The sequence below is a fragment of the Stegodyphus dumicola genome, chromosome 10, assembly GCF_044657685.1.
Source record: "Stegodyphus dumicola isolate Sdum_Otavi_A_Nest chromosome 10, ASM4465768v1".
Taxonomy (NCBI): Eukaryota; Metazoa; Arthropoda; class Arachnida; order Araneae; family Eresidae; genus Stegodyphus; species Stegodyphus dumicola.
Window position 1 is genome coordinate 84912904 of NC_140777.1, and position 17913 is coordinate 84930816.

General features: G+C 35.7%; 1 protein-coding gene across 11 annotated transcripts in view; it reads left to right on the forward strand.

Moving 5' to 3' along the window:
- Window positions 1-17913, forward strand: part of LOC118186305 (uncharacterized) — a 444127-nt gene that overhangs the window by 408279 nt on the left and 17935 nt on the right. For 7 of the 11 annotated variants that reach the window (XM_085825193.1, XM_085825199.1, XM_085825194.1 and 4 more), the window contains 3 exons: window positions 698-868; window positions 3856-3948; window positions 10177-10207. In XM_085825193.1, the coding sequence (XP_085681319.1) occupies window positions 698-868; window positions 3856-3948; window positions 10177-10207 (295 nt within the window). The other 4 variants (XM_085825197.1, XM_085825198.1, XM_085825195.1 and 1 more) reach the window with 3 other exon arrangements.

Consider the following 17913-nt stretch of genomic DNA (forward strand, 5'->3'; position numbering starts at 1 on the left):
TATAGTTTGCTGAAAAAAAAATAGGCATGCAATTATTTTATTGTGAAGCTTCGTGGAATCGGTGTTAAGCAAGTGCTGAAACCAACACAAACGTTAATAAATGCAGATGTTATATTTGTTTTATTTTTATTTAAATTTTATATATGTTTTTAAACGAGTCACTAGATATAATTCATTATAAATGAACAATGTTCCGCATGTGCATGGTTTGTAATAGCATGTAGAAATCATTTATACTATAGAATGGAGTTTTCAACATAAAGTAGGTATTTGCTATTTTAGCTGATAAAAGTTGCTATTTGCTACTTCATGTTGAAATGCTACTTTATGTTCAAATGATTTGTTACTTTATGTTCGAAGGATTTGGGATGCACTTTTAGTAGTTTAAAAATTAATTACAACTTTTGCCTGCATGATATATTAGCAGCAAACGGCAGATTCTTAGTATTAAAAGACGTGAATTCCTTAAACTCAATGCTATTATTTGTGATCGCATTCCTTAGTCGACAGTCTCATTTCCTCCAACATTTGCTCCTTTTGATGTTGGCATGGATATATGCATGATATAAAGCCGCCTGAAAGTCATCAATGCATGTCTGAGATTTCTGAAAGAAAAACCAACCAAACGTATGTGGCTGAGCAAAAGAAATAAAAGTGTGATCTTTAGAAGCAGCAACTGAAAACCGATTACCTTTAGGGCCTTCCAAGTATCCAGATCGATACGGTGAAATCTGCGCCCCCCAGCCCAGAAAGTGAAGAAGAATTGCCTCAGCCGCAAAAGAAATGGACTTTTACGATGCGTGATGACGAACCAGAAAAGACAGAAGAAGAGGATACTGCGGAGGTGCCGGAGACAAAGGCATCTATGGTATAAGACATGATCCGCATTAAACAAATAAACAGTGCATTTTAATTTGATTTGTATTTTCATCCATTTAGAATTCCAGACATTTAACGGTGATTTCATTTGGCAACTGTTAAGGAAGTTGATATATTGGGTTTTACCCTAAACGGCAAATCGAATTGCCACTAAAATGCTGCCTTATTCAATTAGGCATAAAATCAACCAAGTAAAAACTCAGTTACATATTTCCTGGAAGATAGGCTATCAGTCTATTTTTGACGTTGATGGGAAAAGTACTTTAATTTGGGATCATAAACTTGTGCATGCCCTTAAAACCTTAAATCAATATATGTAAAAAAAAGAACACACTAAGTAATTAAGTGTTTAAAGTATCGAATAATAAGCAACCAGAACCGGCGTAAACTGATTAAATTTTCTGGTATTTATATCTATTATTCCGCTTGCTTCACCTCTCAATGGGCACTACAGGTCAGTCATGTCATCCTGGTCGTACCACCAGCAGCCTTTTTTGGTTATTTATCTTTTCAACCATAATATTAATAGACATATTTAACATTATTACTCTTGTTGGGTGCTCCAACTTACAATGTTTTGGGTATATTGTATAAAATTAGCAGAATGGGTTAGTTAGTTTAGAGATATTTACATATAATACATGAGTGGAGGCTTGTTGCATTTTCCTTTCGTCAGGTGCCTAGACCTGGTTATCTGCTGTGATTATGTTTCCTTTAGAATAGGCGTATTCCATTATGGTTCTGTCGCCCCGCTGTCCGTAGTAATTCTGAAGAAGCTCTTTGAAGCTATGTGATCCCTGGAGCTAAGGAAGGGAGGCTGTGATGGGAGAAGTGAGTGGACAGTCATAGATGTAATGTAAGACGTCTGCTGAAGAAGCTGAGGCACCGCAGGCATATTTCACATTTTGATGGCAGAACCTGCTGAGGTAGGCGGGAAATCTTCCATGATTTGTGATGAAAGCTTTTTGTAGATAGAAGTCTGTTCTGAACCTCTTGGTGGAGACACGAGAAGGATGGAGTAGGTGCGTCGACCGTTGTGTGAGTTGACCCAACGAGCTTGCCAGATTGACATGAAGACGCAGAAGATCTTGTGTTTGGCAGCGACTATGGAAGGTGAAATCTCTGAATCGATGGAAGGGTGACTTGTGGCTTCTTCAGCTAAAGAGTCGGCCCTTCCGTTACCTTGGGTTCCTTGATGACTACGTACCCAGCATAGAGACATTTGTCTGGAAGAAGACAGACTAATAAGCTCTTCTTTTAATGAGGAGATGTGGAAGGCATGAATGCCGTTCTTGTTCAGGGCCTGAAGGAGCTCGTGCTGTCCGTGTGGTAAAAGTTCGTAGATGGAAAAACTGGTGTTGCTTGCCCTGAGAGCTGGCTTCTTTAGAGAGAAGGAATCAGCCTAGAAAACTGAGGCGTGGTCGCTAAGTCAAATTTTCCAGTAGCCATCTTTTTCTGAGCATTTTAAACGTATAAGGACACTTTTGTTAATATGAGTGCCAGATTTAATTTAGTCCAGGCATTCTCAACCAAGGGATTTCTTACTTTCAAAAAAGAATACGATCAGTTTTTGTATATAGGTGAATATAAAATATATGAATATAAAAAATGGGCATGGCAAAATGACAGTCCAGGCATTCTCAACCAAGGGATTTCTTACTTTCAAAAAAGAATACGATCAGTTTTTGTATATAGGTGAATATAAAATATATGAATATAAAAAATGGGCATGGCAAAATGACAGTCCAGACATTCTCAACCAGGGGATTTCTTACTTTCAAAAAAGGAATACGATCAGTTTTTTGTATATAGGTGAATATAAAATATATGAATATAAAAAATGGGCATGGCAAAATAACAGTCCAGGCATTCTCAACCAGGGGATTTCTTACTTTCAAAAAAGGAATACGATCAGTTTTTGTATATAGGTGAATATAAAAAATGGGCATGGCAAAATGACAGTCCAGACATTCTCAACCAGGGGATTTCTTACTTTGAAAAAAGGAATACGATCAGTTTTTGCATATAGGTGAATATAAAATATATGAATATAAAAAATGCATATAAAAACTCCTTTTATTCAAGTTTTGATATTTATCAACATTTTCTCTACCTTTTTGTTGTTTAATTAATAAAAACATACTAAGAATAATCTAAATCGGAGTAAATATATTGGATTGGCACATAAAGTGAAAATTCTGCGTGAAAAATAAAATGTTTGGGCAATGCATTTTGTCGTATTTGATAGAGAATTATGTGCTCTATAAAATAGTATGGTTAATTTTTTTTTATGCTGATATACTTTTCGTTCTTTTCATGTCATTAAAATGAAGGGTCAAGTAGACAACAACAGAAAAAAAAACCTTTTTTGCTTTTAATTGAGGTGCCAAAGCCACAGATGCTGTTCAAGAGATTTTTGAAGCATACGGCGAAGAAGCTATGCCTTAAAGATGGTTCAAAATTGGTTTAAGCTGTTCAGAGACGGTGATTTCTACCGTCGAGTCATTGAACAGCTTGTTGGACATTGGGAAGATATTATAAAGACCAACGGAGAATACATTATTGATTGATTTGCTGTTTCCTTTTTTAATTTATTTTTATTTTTGCAGAAACCTAAGCTTTAAAAAAAAGGGGGCCAATCTACTATAGATATATTTTGGGCCAATCTATCCCGGGTATATCTTATGGGCCAATCTACTATAGATATATTTTGAGTTTAGAAGAGGAGAGTGAATGATCTTCTAGCAATGGTGCAGTGCGTGCATGGAGAAAAAAAAAATTTAGAGCCACAGGTTTAGTCAATGTGAAACGAAACTAGAACTCTTTAAATCATGAATATTCACATTTGATTTAACATAGATTTTACGTAGTTTTGAATTATTGTCATAATACTGTATAATTTTCATATATCTGTCTTTGTAGTGAGTAACTTTTTCGTGCTTTTGTATTAACGACTTAAATATTTTTTCCCTCTAGATTACCTTCGACGAGGCTCCTGAAGATGTAAAAGAATTGGCTTCAAATGTTGTAAAAGAAGTAGTTAGTAAAGCAGTTGCCATGGCAGAAGAGGTAGTGTTGATTGTTATTTCACTGAACTGACTTTATAATAGGAAATGAGTACATTGATTATATGTCGTTTGATATATGATTTCGAAGACAACGTAATTTATATTTCATCTAAGTACCTGTTTCCAGTTCTAGATATAGCGTTGCCAAGATATTATTTTCTTGATAACAGACGCAGCTGTCGAATGTTGCATACTCCAGACATATCTTTCCCACAGTTTTTGTAAATTTTATTTGCGAAAAATGTAAGAGAAGAATAAAGATTTAGTTACTTTTAACTGTACTAAAAATTAAAGCCGAGTATTGTTAAGGCTAATTTCTTAAATATACGTTGTGGATATTCATTTAATTTATCTTATCTAACAGTTAATTTTTATTTTAAAGTAACTTTCCTTCGATTCTCATTTTCACCCACGCTTTCTTACGAAAATATTAATAAGCTAGCGCGCGTATATTCAAATGGTGTAGAAAGTAGTAGTATTTAAGGGAAAGTTTAGGAAGGTGATTTTATAGCATGTTATACTCGCTTGAACGCCACGTTGCTATCTTGCTTTCCTAACGATTAGATTTCTGTGGCATTGAACGCTTCTAGCCATGAGGCTTGATTATGCCGACTTTAGAGTCAGAGCCTTACTGCGCGTTAAATTATTCTGTGAGGCGTTAGGGTAAACTGACTACCTCTAAGTTCATTGTTACTTGTTTGGAGTTAAACCAGAAGTGTTGACTTACACTTCTGGTATACACCAGGTGGGGGCATCTGTGAAATTATAGAGTTAATAAAGGGTTCTTTACATCCTTCTCTGGAGTTTGTCATATTTAAGGCCTGGCGATAATTCTTTACCACTCTTCTAAGTCTCATTAGTTTATGCTTCCGAAGGAAACGAGATTCTGCAACAGATATAGAGTATTTATTTTATTTTTATTCCTTAATAATATAGTGCGTTTAATTAAAGCTATCTGAATTTCTTTTAACCAGAGCGTCAGACTTAAGGTATCTTGATCTACAGACAAGCCATCTATTTTCTTATCACTAAATTGATTTGTAGTCCTTGATATGCCTAAGCGAAAAACATTTAGGTGTAAGAGATAATTTTACAAGAGTTAAAAAATCAACATTTGCTTGTTGCGAAAAGATACTTTAGCTTTACCGTAATAATCAGAAAACAATGAAAATGTAACAGATGTTGAAGTTGCGCGGATTTTGTTTCTGAATGAAACGACGAAGTCGGCTTCAGAGATCAGAAGTGGTTTCAGTAGATGAAAAATACACTTACTGGTCCTTGTCGTCCATTAAAAAGAATGTCTTTTATCATCGCGTTCTTAAAGCTTTAGCATTAAATTCTAATATTAAGGTTTATATATTTTGCTTCTAGCCGTAGAAAGTCATTACGTGACCTTTATTTTCGCAGCTGTTGGTTGTAGACATATACTTCCAATTACAAAACTATTTTAATGATGCAATATTCATGGTTAGATTTTTTTGAATTTTAATCTCAGTCTTGTAAAAATTGTGTAATCTAACACTGAATACGATTCCCCGGTTCCTGTACAAATGTTTAGTTTACTCATTTTAAATATACACCACAAAAATTTGACTTTCATCCGATTGACTGCTTAATTTTGATTGCTTAAAATTGAAGAAGAATCCCCTGGTGACGCACGTTTTCCCCCAAGTGGTGCGGAGCAAAAAGAGTCTCCCACCCCTCTTTCCGTGTTACAAAACCATTCGAAAAGGCTTGGATTTTAACTTTTCCCATGCTGTATGGATACTTACTACACGTTTGAAAACATCCAAGCCTTCTCTGGGATTCAAACCCGGGTCTAATGATGGGGCAGTCAGCAACGTTAACCAGTATACCGATCAGTCATATTTAATTTTAAACCTTCATAACATATTCAGAGAGGTACAGCAATTGAGAAGCGAAATGTTTTCAAATGTACGCGACTAAACGTGAAACATCAATTTAGGGGGGGGGGGAGGATCTGATGTTAACAGATAAAGTCACAAGAACTGTTACGAAAATTCCGAATACGAATGAGATTATATAATCCTTATATATAATATATGTATATCCTTAATATAAATTTAAATTTAAACAAATTTAAATTCTAAACAAATACGTATAAATGTAAAAAAGTAGAAAAGCAAATTTAAATTCTAAAAAAAGGAAAAAAGCCAAAATAATTTAAAATAATTTAAAAATATGCAAACATGTAAAAGATTTAATTCTCGAACTAATCTACAATATCATTTAAATTCAGAAGCATAAGTAAATCAAGTGTAAAATCTATCCATGAAAAAAAATCTACTAATTTAATAAATTAAAATTAAATTAAACAATTTTAAAAAAAATGCATATGTGAATGATCGTAGAGTAGGCAGGAGACAGACTTATCAAGGGTAGGTTGCCTCCAAACCTAACTCTAATCATTCAATTCGTGTTTCGTCATTCATGCAGGCAAGGGAAAAAGTCAAAACCAAAAGTAATTCCAATAAAGTGGTACTCTTAGAAATTAACATTTAAGTATTAACATTAAAGAATTAAAGTTCAAAAAGGAAAATACTTATTAAGTCTTTTGAGAAACAAGCAAGTAAAGTCAAGAATTAAACTTTTTCATAAAAAATTAAATTTTTTAAAAATTAATATTTTATAAAATAATAAAAAATCTAGAAACCAATGTATTTTATAAATCCTTGTCTACAGAAACTTCCCCTACACGAATATGCATATCAATAAAAAGAAACTATGTATATAAATTCTAAGTAAAAGTAATTATAAGTAAATTAAAAAGCCTATAACTTGTATACACCCTTGCTAAAACTGCAAAGTAATAAATTAATAATTTATAATTAGGAAAACTTTTTATATTAAGCATGTTCCTTGGAGATGGTATATAAAAAGTTTTCTGATTTGAAATTATTGGTTTAGATACCGTATTTGACGGCTTATAAGACGCACTGGCATATAAGACGCACCCTTATTTAGAAGGCCACACACATGTAGATGTAGAAAAAGTTATGTGTGTCTAGATCTTTATCCGGGCTAAAAATAGCATTCAGTATTGAAAGTTAACCTGTGTCCTTCACGTATAAGACGCAGGTAACTTTTTTGAGACCAAATTTAGGAAACAAAGTGCGTCTTATATGACGTCAAATACGGTATATATGTAATATTTTGGCAGTTGGACACATAAGTGAAGTTTGGCAAACTGGTCACATCAGAATTCTGGACATTGTTGTGGCTAAGTGTAAAGCGGCATCCAATTATGACACAGAAGGATTTAAATTTATAGCTCCATATCGTTATTCAATTCAAAAGGCAGATCATCTTTCTTTACTAAATGAGATTAACTTTAAATTCACTGCGTCACAGTATTCGAACAAAGGGAGGCAGATGAGAGCAGCAGCATAGGTCTTCACAGCAGTAGAGGCAGAAAGCGGTCTCCCACGCAAAATGGCGCGAGTTCTGTATTCATACGAGCGGTTACGTAATATGCTCGAATGTTCTCGAAAGTACTGGTCTAGGGGGAAGATCCTGAAATTGCGGAAAGTTAATTAGAGGTTGCGGGTTCGCATAGAGCAAAGCCATCCTTTTTTTATATTTTACATATATGTATATATGTGTGATATCCGTAGGTGCAACACAGCCACCAGAGGGCCTCACCTATGCTCCTGCGGCGAAAGCGAGGTGAAAGAGGAGACTAACAGATAGACCGATATGGAGCCTACGAGAAGGTGGTAAGACGTAGGTCTACACGTGAAGGTGGTAACTATAGAACTGTATGTTTCCATGAGAAGGTGGTAACTTGACTACATATACGACAGCAAGTGCGAGTAAGCACTAAGCTGCTATGTTAAAAAATATGTAAAAGTGAAGATGCGGAATTTTGTTTGTATACAACTTCACCGTCATTCGATTTTCTACATGTAACCTTCTGTTATTTTCATTAAATGCCTGTGGTGTGGAAAACATTGGAATTGTTAATTTCCCTGGGATAGCATTTTCAACTTTCCGACCACCTTAAATATTAAGGAGGTTGTTATCCACAGAACCTTAAAGAATTCATGTTCTAGAAAACAGTAACAGACATGGAGCTCATTCGAAGTACTATTTACAGAAATAGTAAATGAAATAATTTTTAAGTGAATTTTTGTATGATTAATAAATTAGGATTATAAATTAATAAAAATCTGATATGTACACCACATGACTTCCTTGTACGGAATATTAAATTATACGCATTTTTTCTTGCATTTTATTTAAACTTATTAGATTGAATTAAACCTACTTCGCCGAAAGCGCATAAACCACAATAGAATGAATGCATTCTTTAAAATTCACTTTGTTTACCATAGCGACACTCTGGCGCTAGGTTTACTTAACAGTAATATATTTCATTCATATGCACAAACTCAGAATGCACAAAACTCAGAAGAAAACTCAGCTCAGAATGCACAAAATGTATATCATTTAAAGAAATATCTAATCGTTGACACATGTTCTATCAAATACTATAATAAAGCTAGAACTATGTATAAAAGAAATTAAGCAAACAAAACAAAACAGAAACAGTTTTTCACAGACGATTGAGTATTTCTCATTTAATTAATTCAGTTCTCACTTCGCGAGAAGACAAAAATACATAAAAACTCAAAATATCTATATTAAAAATTACGAAGTAAATCTCAAACGCTTATTCCCTCGAAAAAATTCCAGAAAGAATTAAGCATGATTTAATTGGCAATAATAAATGAATGCGTTATCTTTGTTCTTGCGAAGCTAAGTTACTGTAAATTGGCAACAAATCCACTAGTCTCCTGTTTCAAATGTAAACATCAATGGCCGCCATTAAAAACAGGCTTAGCGGCAATTAAACAACTTTAAAATTGCTGATAATTCTAAAAATATTGCACACAGATTTACTAAAGGCATAAAATCCTTAACCGGGAGATAAAAACAACATAATTCAATCATTTTTAAAGCAAAAAATGTACAATTTACAAACATATAATAGTAAAGAAACTGAGATCACTGACCCGGGTAATAGAGTGGATATATATAAAAATATATTTATATACGTTTGGTGCTGCCGACTGCAACCAAAATACGAGGTGCACATCTACATGTTATAGCAGTCCTATATACAAAATTTCAACGTTCTGAGGCTACTCGTTTTTGAGTTATGCGAGATACGTACGTACGTACGTACATAGTACGTTCGTACAGACGCCACGAAAAATTCTCTTTAGAATTAATTTTAAAGCAGTTTTATAATTTTTTTGAAGGAAAAGAGTATTTTATTCTGTCCTAACGTAGAGATATGACGCAAAAACATCGTTAAATTGCGTTCGATAGCGGTCAAAATGGATATTTTCGTTGAAATATGCTGCCTGAAACTTTTCGCGATTACAATATTTCATTTTTACTTCGTACAAGGAAGTAAAAAATGCATGAAAATATTATCAGTGTGTTTCAGCATTTGAAACTTTAAATATTTCTTATGTGCAAATTCTTTCCTCATACATTATGACACAAATTTTAAAGAATGTGACATTCTAGTAAATAACAAAAAAATATCCCTGAATGGCATTGAAAGGGAAAAATCTTCAGATAAATATAAAATGCAATTTAATTTAATATGAATAATTATAAATGCAATTTATTTTTTGACCGGTCCCCTAAAGACAAGAACGAAGGCTAAATCAGATATTACAAATTTTAAATTAAATATCTCGATCAGTTTTGGTCGTACAGATGTCAAACGTGTTATATTTAATTTTTTATAATAATTATAATCTTTATAATAATTAAAACTAACTTTTGGAACCAGGGAAGGTATAAAATGTTAAGCTTCGTAATTTTTACAAACTTACATTTTAAATTTGCTAATGCAAAGACATGTATACCTGTGTCATTCGAAACTTTTTGTATCTAGAAGTATATATCGCCGACCAACGGTTCCAAATTGTAATAAATTAAATTAAATTATACCAGATATTCTAGTGCTATAGCAGGAATTCAAATTCTGTTCTTCAGCGGCTTTTTCTTTTCAGTCTAAAATACCTTAGACAGAAGTTTAATTTCGCTGAAATAATTCAATTTCAATCATTTCTTATATATATTTCTAACCATTGTTTTCTTTGACACTATATTTTAATTATTTTATATTTTCTCATAAATTCTTTTTTTTAAATTCGATAAATGATAATGTTTTCTGTTTGTTTTACAGAAAAATGTTCCAGTGCTGCCTGTCAATTTCGGTAAGCGTACTTTTATTAAACATTTACTTGTTTCGTATTTAAGCATTTTAAAAAGGTTCGTTTTCATTGAAAATCTAGATTCAATATTAAAACTTTTCAGACGTAATACGATTTTTTTGGTTGTTTTTGTTTTGTTTTGAAAGTAAAAATTAAATTTATGATTCTAAGAAATAAATCTCAATGATAATATAAATTTCAATGATAATATTTCAAGCAGTATCCTTTAAATGTAATACAAATTTTTATATTAATTTCTATACATTTCTGAAAATTTCTTGACTGACCTGTATAAAAAATTTGATATTTTGTTGAATTATAAACAAAAAAAATGAGTTTTATATAATTTTTATGCGAAACATCACTCTCTAAACCAGAACCGACCTCAACGTCAACAGAAATATCACAAAATATTTAAAAAGAGCATATCTTTAGAATTTCCAATAGACAGTCTAGCGCGCTGGAAATAAAACTGTTTTTTTTTTTTTTATTCGTACAGTGTTGCCACTCCTCGCTCTGAAATCGTTGAGTTTTTTAATCAAAAATTCGTTAAAGTTTTACAAAATATGGATTAAATGAGGTTGAGAAATGATGTTCTAAACAATTGTTTTTAGGTTCTTTAAGGATCCTTCTAAATATAAATATGAATATTCTTATTTACCTAATAATATTCCTTTTCCATTTGAAAACCAGCAAAGTAATTTTTCTCAAAATACTAAAATAAAGTTCAAACAAATGCTTTTCAATGCATAACAATGAAAATGCATTGAGTCTCTTACAGAGTGTATATTCTGAATATTTTCGTATTTTTACGGCAATATTTCTGTCATATTTTTCGAGAAAATATGATAGAAATTTTCATGGTATATTTGCGGACACTAAAAATGTATCTTTCGTCTGCTACATTTTAGCTGTTTTTTCATGTTTCCATAGAAAATATGAAATAAATGGGCTACTCACGGATAGTTTATTTCACATATTCCTTTCTGCATTATTATTTCTTATTATTACTTATTCATTTACTTTTACTCAAGCTTTGTATTGTATGTTTCGAAACTCACGTTTAAAGCACATTTTTTAAAGTAATAATAATTTTCTTCTGTAAAAAATTCTATCATGCTATCAAAATTAAATCTTCATTTCATATTCTCTTCCCTTAAGTAATCGGATATTCAATTGGAAAAATACTTAAATTTCTGCAGACAAAGATTTATAATTTTAATTAATTATATAATAATCACCGTTATTGCTGTTTCGTCCGGAAATTTATATTACCTTTCCTGCAGAATTATTAAGATTCGGAACCTAAAATAATTTACCGGTAATATTCCGGCGTATACTAATCCGGCGCGCACTTCTAATTTCGAACTGCATGTTTTAATTTTTAGGCGCATTCGCCATCTTACGCGCACTCATTTATTTACGAAGAAACCTGAAAGATACATGTGAGATAATCTTTTGAAGTCATTTCATTCAACGTCATTCATTTTTCACAGACTTTCGAACAATGGCAGACTGAACTGAGAAGCGATAAAGGGAAGAATATGTATATGGGAGAATTGCTTGGAGGAGTAAATATTCTGCAAAGTGGTTGGGTTGTATTCAATGCAGGTGTGCATAAGAATGCTATTCTAGGATTTGGAGAAAGGGAGCACGTGATTTGGAGCCAGAATGCACCTTCCACCTTAATGAATTCTCTGAATTAGGAATCAGATGTTTTCTCTTTCTGTAGTCATCTGAATCCTTGATTTTAAAATGAACATCGAAGGTTTAGTAAATCGCCTTTCTTTTAGTTTAAATACAGTTTATCTATTATTCCTCTTAGCAGTAAATATTGCTTCTGCGAAGCGAAGCAAACACAGTGATAGTTTCAAGGTCATTCAATTTGGGAAAGAAAATTAAGGTCCTTCTGCAACAAGGATGTTTGGTGTTGGTGAAACCCTCATACTTGCGTGGGAGAAAAATGAAACCATAATAACTAATATGCAAAATAATAAATGAATTAAAGGAGTAATAAAATGGCCTATCTTGGAAGAAATTGTTGCAAATTGGGTCCTAGTAAACCTCCAGAATGGGTTAATCATGGCAAGAAACAGCGTATCTGCTACCAACGAAATTGTAGCTTCCAACATCCTTACGGCCTTTCGGCAAGAAAGGGCCGCCTACAAGAAAGCAATTCTTGAAGCTAAAATTAACAGCTGGAGATCTTTCTGCACCAGTAACAGTAATCCATATGGAATTTTACACAAACTGGCAACGCAGAAGATCTTCCAACCAGCGCAAGTACCAGTTCAAACAACAGCACCACATACTATGGACGTAGCGGCCTCCACCGCCAAGGAACTTTTAAATGCTATCTTTCCCACAGATGATACACAAGCAGATACTTCAGAACAGAGGCAAATTAGAGAAGATACAAGCTCGCCATGCACACCGAACGATATACAGTTTTCTGCACAGGAGATACGTAATATATTCCGGTATCTGCCACTAAAAAAGGCCCCGGGTCCAGACGAACTCGATTACGCAATTATCAAAGTTGCATATCAGGCACGACCATCCTACTTCCATAAATACTACAACCAGCTTCTGCATTATAAAATGTTCCCCACAGCTTTCAAAAAAGGCAATGTGGTATTATTTTTAAAAAAGGATAAAGACCCCCTAGTATCGAGTTCCTTTAGGCCAATTTGCCTTCTGTCGGCGATGGGAAAGATTTACGAGAAGCTCATCGTCAACAGGCTAAAATTTCATCTACATCAATACCAAAGCATTAGCCCAAGACAATTTGGCTTCAAACAAGGCAGTTCTACCATTCATGCCCTGCAGCGGATCCATGAAGTCATAATTCAGAACAAATCGCAGGGCTACCAGACGGCTTTTATATCGATAGATTTGCAAAGTGCGTTCGATACCCTCTGGTGGCCTGCCATCAGGCAGGCCCTCAGAGAGGCAAGATGCCCAAGAAATATCTTTCAAGTTCTGGACAACTATCTGGCAGACCGGCAACTGATGATCTCTAACAACAGTAGTACTGTTTCAATAACACAAGTGAGAGGATGTCCACAGGGGTCCTGTGCAGGGCCTCTGCTATGGAACCTCACCTTTAATAAAGTCTTAGAGGCAAGGTGGCCACAACATACTGTGTTAGTTGCATACGCGGACGACGCGGCATTACTGGTCAGAGGCCGCACACGCGCTGAGCTTGAAGCCCATGGCAGTGAGTCATGCACTATCTTTGCCAACCTCTGTGAAGAGCTAAAACTCAAAATATCCACCACAAAGTCCACTGCTATCATTTTTCCAAGAAAGGGTACAAATCCAACACGTAGCCCATGTATCAAACTACAAGGCCGGAATATTAAAGTCGTAAAAACTTTAAGATACCTTGGGGTAATATGGGACCCAGGTCTGACTTGGCTTCCGCATATCCAGGCACAAAAGATTAAAACATCTGCAATTGCCAGGAGATCACGACAATTCCAAGGCCGGAACTGGGGACGGAATCCCCACATTCAAAAGGTACTTTATAAAACTGTAGCTGAGAAGGTGGCACTCTATGCGGCAGCTATATGGGCACAACCCATGACCGCACGCAAGGTTAAGCAACTCCTATCACTACAGCGCCCATTCGCCATAGGCTTATGCAGAGCCTACCGCACCACTGCAACTTATGCAGCACTCACCTTGGCAGGCATCATACCACTTCATATCCAAGCGGAGCTAGAGGCCACATATACTAAAATAATACATCTACAGAAAGACGCAACCTTTGCAGGCACCTTACATAGCCCTGCAAATTACGAACATCCATGTACTCCTCTCCACACGCACCCAGCACACAAGGGACTTGGCATTCACACTGTCCTCAAACCGTCACGAAGTCAACCAGAAGGAAACCCTAATATGCACGCGTTCTACACAGATGGCTCGAAAACTGCTGAGGGTGTAGGTAGTGCCTTTATATACTACAGGCAAGGCCATGCTGCACACCATTGGAAAGGGCACCTCAATCCAAATAATAGCATTTTTCAAGCAGAAGTAGTTGCCATAACAGCTGCCATTGAATACGTGGCGCTCAACAACATCACACATGTGCAGCTTTATACAGACAGTATGTCGACACTGCTTGCTCTTGACAAACATAGTCACGCCTCCCCGCTGATCATACGACTGCAGCATATCCTAAAAGATAATCGGCACGCACATGTTGACCTAGTATGGATTAAAGCCCATGCAGGTAACATGGGTAATGAGACAGCGGATGAACTCGCTAAAGAGGCTGCTTCGAACCAAAATGCCAGACCGATATCAGTATCAGCACCACCATCTTTCCTCAAAAGTCAACTGCGAAATGCCGCTATCCAGTGGTGGCAAAGAGAATGGGATCAGGGCGACACGGGAAGGAGAGCGCATAGCTTCTTGCCAAAAGTAACCACGGAGCGCCTTATGGCAATTGCTCCCCTTACCAACTTCATTACTGGTCATGGTCCCTTCCCGGATTACTTCTACCGCCGCACCATCTCAACCACGGATGGCTGTGTTTGCGGGGGTGAGGGGTCACCGGACCATTATATCTTTCAGTGCCCACTCACGGAACAGTTCCACTTCCCGATACCAGCCAATATCTCAGCATTTCACAAGTTCCTAGCCAAAAACAGAGCGGCCATAAATAAAATCTGCAAAATAATAACCACCATTGCAGCATATGGCCAGGACCTCTGTCAACCAGAGTAATATGGCTTACATGCATTACTTGCACTGACATATGCACTCTAATGCTCTACCATCTAATCTCTGACTGCATAGGGAGCAGAAGAAAATTGAACACCATATTTAGGTGTTTAATTTTCTTCTTTTGTTATAACCTATTAAGTGTTTTGTTTTTTTTTAACCGTGCCTGTATGTTAATTCAAATGTACTTCAAATGCCAGATGTCAAACAGTTGCCCCTGTATGGCCATGTATCCACACTTATAACTATTAAATAAACTCCAGGGGAGGACGCGGGACATATGCCTGTTAACCTCTGTTAAACTTCAGGCGTCCCCGTCCTCCGTCACCTGTCACCTGCCTTAAAGTGGGCAATAAAAGCATAGAATGAAATTACATACGACATAATTCAAAAGTCGTTTAAAAAAATGAATATATCTAACATTCTAAATGGAGTGGAAGATGATGATGATGAACGAAAGATGATTATTATTGTTATCTATAAGATTAACATTGATGGTGAAGATGAAACAGAATTCGTTGATGTGCTTGAAAATATAACGAAAGACAATATGACGAATGCTATCATCTGATCATGAAAATTTTTTAAGTTCATAAGGTTGTAGAGTCATTAGGTTAATTGGAAGCAGAAAAGATGAAAAATATGCAACCGCTTTCGCCGGGAATCGAACCACGGACCTCTGGAATACCGGCCCAGCGTGTTACCGTTACACCACGAAGGCACGCTAGGGAAGTGGGAGAAATACGAGGGCCATCCAGGAAGTAGATTACGTTTCCGTCTGTGTCCGCTAGGGGCGGGGCTAGCGCGGCCATCTTGGGGTCAGAGCGTTGCGCAGCTCAGTCTGCATCTAGCCGTGCTAGTGAGAGGTTCGTGCTGTGCTCCGTTCAGATACTGTGACGGTTTGAAATGTCTGCGTTAATTGAAAATCCCGCGAGCTGCGAGGTGCGCTCAGTAATAAGGTTTCTGACTGCAAAAAACTGTAAACCGATAGAAATCTATCGGCAGCTTCGTGAAGTGTATGGGGACAACATTATCACTGAAGGTGGAGTGCGTCAGTGGGTCATAAGATTTCAAAATGGCCGAACCAATGTTCACGACGAAGATCGAAGTGGGAGACCCAGCATAGTGACCGCCGAACTTCTCGAAAAAGTCGATGCTAAAGTCCGTGAAAATCGAAATTTCACAATAACGGAACTTTCTTTGAGTTTTCCACAAATTTCGCGAAGTTTGTTGCACGAAATCATCAGCGAAAAGCTTGGTTACCACAAGTTTTGTGCAAGATGGAAGGCAAGAAGAGGTAACGAAGTGGTTGAAGGCGCAGGCGGCCGAATTTTTCGACGAAGGAATTTCCAAGCTCGTACATCGCTACGATAAATGCCTTAATTTGTATGGTGACTATGTAGAAAAGTAGTATTTGAGTGTAGCTTTCATCTGTATATAATAAAATTTGTTTCCTATACTTTGTTTATTTTTTTATTCCAAAACGTAATCTACTTTCTGGATAGCCCTCGTAACTTATATACTCCCTTTTTTAAAGGGTGTCTAGGGTTTTAGGGGACCTAGTCGCCAAATCCTGGGTGCGGAGAATCATCATCCACAACCTTTTTAGTTCGGGCGCCACTTGTAGAGTCATTAGGTTAATTGGAAGCAGAAAAGATGAAAAATGTGCAACCCTCTTCGCCGGAAATCGAACCACGGACCTCTGGAATACCGACCCAGCGTGCTACCGTTACACCACGAAGGCACGCTAGGGAAGGGGGGAAAATACCTTATAGGGTAAGTCATTTCTTTTTAAATAAACGTCTAGAAATCTTAGTAAGTACATGTAGAAATCTGATTTCTGTATACTCTTCTTTTCCTTGTTTTTAAAATCTATGATTTTCATATTCTCTATATAACACGCACCTGTAAATTTCGATCTTAATTTGTGTATTAAAAGTGCTCGCTATATGCCGAAATATACGGTAATGTAATTTTAGAATCACGAGTTTTATATTTTTGTATAATAAACCAGTGCTCTAGAAATTTCAACGAACGACATTTAGGTGAAGAGACTAAATTATAAGAAGATTAATCTCAGCAACGTTGATTTCTAATTAACTTTCTTCTCCCACTATTTTTTCTTTGAAGGGGTTTGTTTATATAGTATACCTTTCTATTACTGAGGAAAGCGAAAGACTTGTTCAGGAATGCTTGGCCTGTTTGACTTAGGCTTAAGACTTAGGCTATTATAGTTTCTCTCGGTTCTACCAGATGGAACCAAAATGACTGCATTCAAGTTCACCAAATGAACCTTAATATATATTTTTAAAGTTTCTGTTTTGGTGTTAGATTGGGAAGAAATCATAACTGATTATTCCGTATCAGATTTACATAAAGAATAAATATTTCTTTTCTGTTGCAGTTTTTATTAAACAGTGTCAGTATCTATATTACTAGGAAGGAACTGCTAGTTGTCCGTCGTTGTTCCTTTACGGTGAAAGACGATTAACCGTTTGCGGCACAGTGTGTCCGATCTGGACACACCTAAAAATTTCCTTCTGTACGCACAGAAAAATTGAATGAAAAAGGATTTATAAGTTACTGTAGGTTACTCTGAACCTTTTTTATTTATAGTAGATGGCAGCTCAACACAAATCAGTCCATATATTTTAGCCATGTTTAGTTTTTTAAGACAATTTTTCAAAGAAATCTTCCAGATTTTTTTTTAGAGTATAAAAGGAATTGTTTGAAAAACATTTCTGTTATTTTTTAGGCTGTATGCTAATCTCCTTATTCTACTATATTAGTTTTAAATTTTTACCTTGAAATCTTGCCTAAAATCAAACGGCGAACACTAGGTGTGCCCAGACCAGGCTCACCGATAATCTAGGACAACTGCGAGTCTGTATTCTTTGTTTCTCCGCATCTCATCGGGCAGTTCATTGACAATAATGCTCGTTTCAGCAATCTTTTTGAAGCTCTATTCAATCAGT